Source organism: Callithrix jacchus, chromosome 14 (genome assembly GCF_049354715.1).
Source record: "Callithrix jacchus isolate 240 chromosome 14, calJac240_pri, whole genome shotgun sequence".
NCBI lineage: Eukaryota > Metazoa > Chordata > Mammalia > Primates > Cebidae > Callithrix > Callithrix jacchus.
The window spans coordinates 113463873-113472075 of record NC_133515.1 but is presented as its reverse complement, the minus strand read 5'-3'; the positions used below and the strand labels follow the sequence as shown (position 1 = coordinate 113472075).

Here is an 8203-nt window from a genome sequence, read left to right as displayed (position 1 = left end):
CATAATATTTAATTTTCCTTAATATTTCATTTTTCTCCTGATATAGGCGAGTAGTATTTTTTCTAGGCCCTATAAAGATGCCCTGGGGGCTGGGCACGGTGGCTCACACCTGTAATCCCAGCACTTTGGGAGGCAGAGGTGGGCAGATCACAAGGTCAGGAGATCGAGACCATCCTGGCCAACCTGGGGAAACCCCGTCTCTACTAAAAATACAAAACGTTAGCCAGGTGTGGTGTCACACACCTGCAGTACCAGCTGCTTGGGAGGCTGGGGCAGGAGAATCGCTTGAACCCAGGAGGCGGAGGTTGCACTTGGGCCAAGATTGTGCCATTGCCCTCCAGCCTGGGCGACCGAGTGAGACTGTCTCAAAAAAAAAAAGATGCCCTAGAATCCATTCCAGCTTCCTTTAGAGCAGTATCCTCTCTCCCACCAGCCACAGCCTGAGGGGCTCAGCAGTTGTCACATGTGATCCCCGACTCCTGGCCCCAGAGCCATACATGGCTCGGTTCTGGAGAGGGAGTGTCTGTCTTCCGTGCACGGTGGCCTCTTGATCTGAGCTCTTGATTTGAGAAACCATCTGCCCATCACAGACACCTTGGTGTGTGAGTTGCTTGTACATTTCTCTCTGACAAATAAATGCCCTTGTCCAAAGCACAAAAATTCCAGGAGGAAAGGGCACTTCATGGCCAGAGGTTTTTCCCAAGAGCTCATGCCCACCTGCCAAAATTCAGTCAGGGAGGCATCCTAGCTACTTTAGAAAAAGAAGTCCACTCTATCTAATACCTTCTTTTTTTAAAAAAATTTTCACATTTTTTTGTACAAAATGATGACTGACTAGGACAGATCTGGGGCTTCTTCTTGGACCTACCTCCTTCTCTTCTCAGGCTTTTGATCTCACCTGGAAAAGTTTTAGCCTTAGGCGCCGGTTTCAGGTAAAAAATAAAGTCATTCTCCATTTGAAAATGTGACCCATTTATTTGAACCGAAAGGCCTCATTACAAAGTGCAAACATTTCTTTGGTAATGAACTGAATACAATGGTCATAAAAAAGGCATTTGGCTGTTGGAGCAGTTAGAAAAGTAAATAAATATGTACACTCCACTGTCGTGACAGCGGCACCCACACAGCGGCTCTGGACACGCTCACCCAGGCACTGCCCACTCTTCTGGTCACACAGTATCGAACTGGTGACTCTGCAGACATTTTGGTTTGAATTACAGATTTTGTTTGGTGATCACAGTCAGCTTCCCCCTTTGGCTTACACAACACAATTCCTTGTCACTGGCCCAGAACACACACTGATGCATGTGTGTATGTGTGCTGTGGCCCCCAAGGCATGTAAGAGGCACAGAACACCCTCCAGAACCCAAAGTCTGCTGTCTTCTGAGAACCTGAGCAACTTACATATCCATCAGCTCTCAGACGAACTTACACATTTCCCGTTTGACAGAAATCTCTTCCACAATCTGGTTATTATATTTGACTTGCTCTTTGAAAAGAAGTCCCTGTGTCATAAAATGCCACCAAATTTTTGTCAGTCATTTACAAACATGAGGATAAGAAGTCAAGGTAACCATTTTTACACATAGAACACATGAATCCAAGGACCTTCCTCACGGCTGAAATGCTGCCCATGCCACAGCAACCTGGAAGCCTCGTGCTGGAAGGGTCTGGGTGTCTCCTTGGGAGGACGTGCACCTCGAATGGGTCATGCACGCATCACACCAGGAACTGTATGCGCTCATCTTGTCGGAAGGAAGCTTGCCTCCATCTCATGGCAGTCTCAACGTCATGCCTCAGTGCGGGACACCTGCCACCCTGAACTGACACTGCTGGCAACCTCAGGGGCTTCCTCCTCCACCACCTCCACTGGGCCTTGCTGAGGGCAGCTGGCCTGGCCCTCAGTGTCTGCTGTGCCCAGCGTGGTGCCTGGCACACAGTGGGTGCTCAGGTCAGCATGCTGCACTGAACCTGTGTGTCCAGGAAAATGATGCTCAGAACACAAGTCGCTTTGTACAAAGAGAAAAATGGAAGGTTTTAGTCAATTAAAAAGAGAGAGACCATGAGGTATGAGTTGATTTTCACCGACTTCTAAAAGAACTTTTGCATAGTGGAAATGGTTTTCTGTCATATCTAATATCTAAAAAATGGGCAAAATTTCATAAAACATCATGCATTTTAAAAATACAAATGAGGTATAGGGATTCTTTTTCTTTTTAACGCACTCACACAACCTGAAGTTAGAAAGTTCCCACACTTGAGCCCCTCCTCCCATGGGAAGAACCACCTGGAGGCCACTCTTGTTCCCTGTGCTCTGCTGGGAAGGAGGCTCAGGACATGGGCGCAGCCCGGGCGGCTGGGAGCGACACTGTCGATGTGTACAGTCAGCCACCCAGCAGGTATCAGATAGATACACAATGGGACGAAGGAGGATCTTCACATTCGGCTCACAACCAGGCAGTCTGTCTGCAAGTTACAGCTGAAAGCAAACCTGTCTCTAAATGAGGCTTATGAATGTTCTCATCAAGTGTGGAAGGAGCTGACACACAGAGAGTCACAGGCTATATGGCTGCTTGGAGCAGCGGGAATGTTTGCCTTAGGATTCGATGCTGACACGCGGTGAAATGTTACAGAGGAAGGAGGAGTTTAGGGAAGAGGCCGGGGGCTTGCCCTGTACCCGCAGACAGTGTCCCTGTGAACGCTCTCATTAAAGGTTCTGTTCCGTTTGCCAAACACCAATTTTCTTTTTAAACACAGCTTGTGATGGAACCCCGATTTTGGTGAGGTCCCGGCAACTCTGAGGCTCACCCCCACTGTGGTGACAGGTCTGCCAGCTCCTGGCATCTGAGCGAGGCAAGGCCGAGATTTAGAGGTATCCTGCTGCATTTAGAAAGAAACAGTGTGGTGAGGCAAATCAATTTCGGCGCCTAAATGATTCAACTGTGCAATTTAATGGTAGCACCAATTTTCTATTTTAAGAGAAGTAAATAGAAACCTGAGAAACCTAACGTGAAGCTAGGACTCCTGCCCGCTTCCGCTCCGGCGCCTGCTCTACCTCCTTCTCCGCGGATGCTCTGTCTGTTTGGAAGCCCCCCGCGCGGCCTTCTGTAACAGCACCAGCTGGACGTTGTCATGAAATGTCGTGAGTTCTGGGTGTTTCCCGGTCTGCAGCCTGCAGCTCCTGCCATTGGCCACCTGATCTCACAATGGCACAGACAAACTCCGAGGAGCTTCCCGGGAGCCTAAGGCCTTTCTTCTGCTGTCTTCTGTAAGCAGACTGGGCAGCAGGCCCCTGGGATGCTCATGGGGACAGCACAGGTGGCAGGGGGGCAAGCTTCCACGAAGCAGGTGACCTGCCCATCCTGGAGAAGAAAGAGCACAGCCTGTCAGCTCCAGGTTGACTGTCAGGTGAGCACAGCCTGTCAGCTCTGGCACAGGTGTCATGTGAGCACAGCCTGTCAGCTCTGGGACGACTGTCAGGTGAGCACAACCTATCAGCTCCAGGATGGGTGTCAGCCACTGCAAAGAGTCAGGCCTTTCCTCGAGGCCCCTGCCTTGCCTACTCTGCTTGTCCTGTGGTTCACTGAGGATTTCATAGTTGCAGACAGGTACGAGTTCATGGGAACCCCATAATAAATCTCCCTGAGGCTCATGTTCTGCCCTCCAGTCCATGCCCACCATCCTCTCACCCTGAGGGGCTGGGACCACCGGCTGGGCACACCCTCCCTCCTCACACCTGGATCCCCTCAGACTGTCTGGGCACGGGCATTGTCAGGAAGCAGGACGGGACTAGAGAGGGCTGGAGGGACAGTGCTCTGCTCTCCCTAGTCTGTCTTCCCCAAATCTGAGCAGCCCAGGGACACTGATGCACCCTCTCCTAGTGGCCATGGCAAATGAGGTGCCTGGGGCCAGCCTGCTGTCCTCACTGTTCTGCCTCCTCACACTATGCCCTGAGCTTTCTCCAGAGCCTGGTTGTAGCCAGACGTCTGTCCACTGCCAGCACCAGGGCACCCTCCACCTGCCACTGGCCTCCCTTCTGCAGGGAGGGATCGTCTCCCAGTGACCTCTGTAACACCCGAGCCCTGATGGGAGATGGGATAGGGCCGGTGGTGGGAAGGTGGGTGTTCACCCAGCAACTCTGCAGGGAGGAGTGGATCTGCCCCACTCATGGCTTTCTATGGCATGAACAGTGCTGCCACAGCTCGGGGGAGGTGAAGCCAGTGCACACGAGCTGCCCAGGGCGCTCCGCACAGAGTAGGAGCTGCCTGCCCTCTGTGGGGTGGACATGCCGAGGTTCTGGGCCTCCTAGCACTTCCTCTGCACACAGAGAGCTGGGCTTCCCTGCTGCTTCCATAGGAGTGAAGGAGGATGGAGGCCAGCACAGGCAGGCGGGCGGGGAGGGGCCTGGCCCTGACATCCAGGACACCACGCACCTGAGTGACGATGTGGGGCTCTTGGACTTGGGTACACCTTAGGGCGTGAATGAAGACAGATCCCCCATACTCACTTTGCATTCACAAATGGTGCATGCATCTTTGTTCCACTTGGTGTTGTTGGCATGAGATTCGCCCCTGGCGTCCACGCACTCTGTGGTACTGAGCCGTGATTCAAGCTTCTTTATCTGCGGCAGAGCAAAGGACACTCATTCTCTGGCCACTTCAGAGTAACAGCTCAGCTCTTGTATTAAAAGACGTTATTTCACTGAAAACAATGCCTTAAAGTAAACAACATCTGGAGACGGATCCAAGATGGCCGATCGCTAACATCCCGGGATTGCAGCTCTCAGGGAAGGCGCGGAGAACTAGAGGACGCCACACTTTCAGACAAATTCTGGTCGCTCACGGAGCAGGAGATCCCCCAGTGGAGGAAACACAGGGGTGGCCAGCACGACTCTCGTGGCCGGTGCAGTGGTTCCGCTGGCACCTCGGCGCGCAGCTCTCGGAGCAAAGTAAACAGGTTCGGAGGACCCGCATGGGTCCCCAGCAGGACACCAGAGCCCGGCGCAGCCGCTGAGACGGCACCTCGGCGCTAGAGCGCTCAGCGCAGAGTAAACAGGACCGGTTTCCCTTCTGACCGAGGTTTGGAGCCCCGGGAAGGCAGAGTCACCTACTACGGACACAAGAAGGAAGCCCGACAGGAGAATCCTGGGCAGAAAAGCACCGTCAGTTTTAACGCCGCTGCTCTGGCCCTGGGAACTAACAACCTGGACGTCCACTCAAGAGACCTAATCTGAAAGTTGGTAATTTCAAAGAGACAGGAGGATAAGTTTACAATGATGGGAAGAAACCAGAGTAAAAAAGCTGAGAATACTCAAAATCAGAACGCCTCTCCCTCTAAAGATGATCACAGTTCCACATCAACAATGGAATAAGGCTTGATGGAGAATGAGCGCATCCCAATGACAGAATCACTCTTCAAGGAATGGATAATAAGAAACTTCGGTGAGTTAAAAGTTCATGTTGTAGCCCAACGTAAAGAAACTAGGAACTTTGAAAAAAGGTTTGATGAAATCCTATTGAGAATAGACAACTTAGAGCGGAGTATGAGTGAATTAATGGAACTAAAGAATACAATACAGGAACTTCGAGAAGTATGCACAGGTTTAAACACTCGAATTGTTCAAGCAGAAGAAGGGATATCAGAGGTCAAAGTCCAACTTAATGAAATAAAACGTGAAGAAAAGATTAGAGAAAAAAGGATAAAAAGGAATGAGCAAAGTCTCCAAGAAATGTGGGACTATGTGAAAAGACCAAATTTACGTTTGATAGGTGTACCTGAATGCGACGGAGAGAATGAATCCAAGCTGGAAAATACCCTTCAGGATATTATTCAGGAAAATTTTCCTAAACTAGCAAAGCAGGTCAAAATTCAACCCCAGGAAATACAGAGAACACCACAAAGATATTCCTCAAGAAGAGCAACCCCAAGGCACATAATCATTAGATTCACCAGGGTGGAAACGAAGGAGAAAATACTAAGGGCAGCCAGAGAGAAAGGTCATGTTACCCACAAAGGCAAGCCTATCAGACTTACAGCAGATCTCTCGGCAGAAACTCTGCAAGCCAGAAGAGAGTGGGGGCCAATATTCAACATTCTCAAAGAACAGAACCTTCAGCCCAGAATTTCATATCCAGCCAAACTAAGCTTCACAACTGAAGGAAAAATAAAATCTTTTATGAACAAGCAAGAACTCAGAGATTTTATTACCACCAGGCCTGCTTTACAAGAGCTTCTGAAAGAAGCATTACACACAGAAAGAAACAACCAGGATTAGCCTTTCTAAAAATACGCCGAAAAGTAAAGAGCACCAACATAAAGAAGAATTTACACCAACGAATGGATAAAACAGCCAGTCAACATCAAATGGCAGTAACCCTAAATTTAAATAGACTAAATCCCCCAATCAAAAGACACAGCCAAAACCCAATGGCATGTTACATCCAGACCTGTTTCACATGCAAGGATACACAAAGACTCAAAACAAAGGGATGGAGAAAGATTTACCAACCAAATGGAGAGCAAAAATAAATAATAAATAAATAAAAAGCAGGAGTTGCAATTCTCGTATCGGAGAAAATAGATTTTAAAGCAACAAAGATATAGTGGTAAAAGGATCAATGCAACAACAAGAGCTAACGATCCTAACACCCAGATACGAGACTTAGATTCAATGAGACAGAAAACTAATAAGGATATCAAGGACTCGAACTCAGATCCGGAACAAGTAAACTTAATAAATATTCATAGAGCTCTCCACTTCAAATACACAAAATATACATTCTTGTCAATACCACATCACACATACCCATAAGTTTAAATGAAACATTGATTGGCCATTATTAATACTCAATCTTTTTCAAAATAAAGCAATATTTCCATTTACTCTCCCTCTTTCTCTTCCTCTTTCTTCCTCTCCTTTACTTATTTTTTTTTCTTTCCTTCTCTCAAAAAAAAAGAAATCAACTTGTTAAAAAAAAAAAAGTAAACAACATCCGAGGGGAATATTTCTGAAGAACGTTTACAGAATCTCCAATATCCTTATCAGACTGGAGACAGCTGGCCAAAAGCCCCAGTGGAAGACGCTCCTGCCGCTGTGCCACCCAGAACAAACCTGGGCACAAAGGCGACGTTCTGAGAGGACTGAAGAAGCGAGATTCAATCAGATGCCAAGAACGCCCTGCACCTGCACCTCCGCCAGAACGAACGGCGGCCGCTCAGAATCCCCAGGGTGAGTCTGCCTTACTTTCTGAGTACCACCGCCACTGGCTTTTCTCTGAAGTACAGTGTCCCGTAAAAAGGTGACCTTTCCAACCGCCATGTCATGCACAGGGGGAGCCGGAGCCTCCTGGAAGGGCTCCTTCCTCACACCCTCTCCTTCATCTTGCAGGGTGACAGTGGCCGGAAGTGCCTGGGCCATGAGGTGACCTTGGGAAGAGGCCACCCACAGCACAGCACCGCGTCACAGCAGGGACCCTGCACTGCGGAGGGTCCAGCAATCTCCCGAGGGAGAGAAGAGTAAAGTGCACCTCATTAGAAACATCCTGGCTCGGGGTTCTCTGTCCCTTGCAACTGAACCTAAACCGTCGGTGATGTCTGAAATGAACACAGATTATGCATCACATGAATCCCAGTTCTTCCGCTGAGACTTCATAAAGCACATCCAGCCACAGGCCAGGCTGTCTGCTTTGACCATCCATGGTGGCTGTAACTGAAGCCAGCCTCCCACCTGTTCATGTCCATTGAAGCATCTTCTCTGACCTCCTGTCAGCCATCAGTGTGTCATCCCCAGCCTTTGCACAAGCAGTGTCTCACCTACGTGCACATCATGCTGGAAAAGGCGGATGTCCCCTCGCCGTCCCCTCTGCATTTCATAATGACAGCTGGACATCTAGGACCTAACTAGCCAAACAGTTACTCACTTTGGGAAATGCCTCAGATATGGCTCCTAAATGAAAGCCATCTTTCCTGCATGCCTCATTCATGAGAAACTGGCATTTAGGTTATCCAAGCTTGGAACTTTCTAGTTGAAAACATAAAAAAAGAGGGAGGCCTTAGGAGCAGTGGCACAGGAGCCAGAGAGCACTTGGGAGTGGCAGTCAGGATGGTCAGCAGAGGCCCCAGGTGACCTGCGTGTCACTTCTGTGTCTGTGGCCAACCTGCTTTAACTCAGAGACAAGCAGTGACAAAGCCAGCCTCTGTGCAC

The 8203-nt window shown here is 49.3% G+C and overlaps 1 protein-coding gene across 4 annotated transcripts in view; it reads right to left on the bottom strand.

Annotated features, from left to right (window-relative positions):
* Positions 1–955: 955 nt before the first annotated feature.
* PXDN (peroxidasin) overlaps positions 956–8203 on the bottom strand; it is a 127130-nt gene continuing 119882 nt past the window's right edge. For all 4 annotated transcript variants that reach the window (XM_054245264.2, XM_078350048.1, XM_054245261.2 and 1 more), the window contains 2 exons: positions 4508–4621; positions 956–3362 (listed from right to left, as the gene is read on the bottom strand). In XM_054245264.2, coding sequence (XP_054101239.1) covers positions 3243–3362; positions 4508–4621 — 234 coding nt within the window. In that variant the 3' untranslated portion in view covers positions 956–3242. The remainder of the gene's footprint in view (positions 3363–4507; positions 4622–8203) is intronic.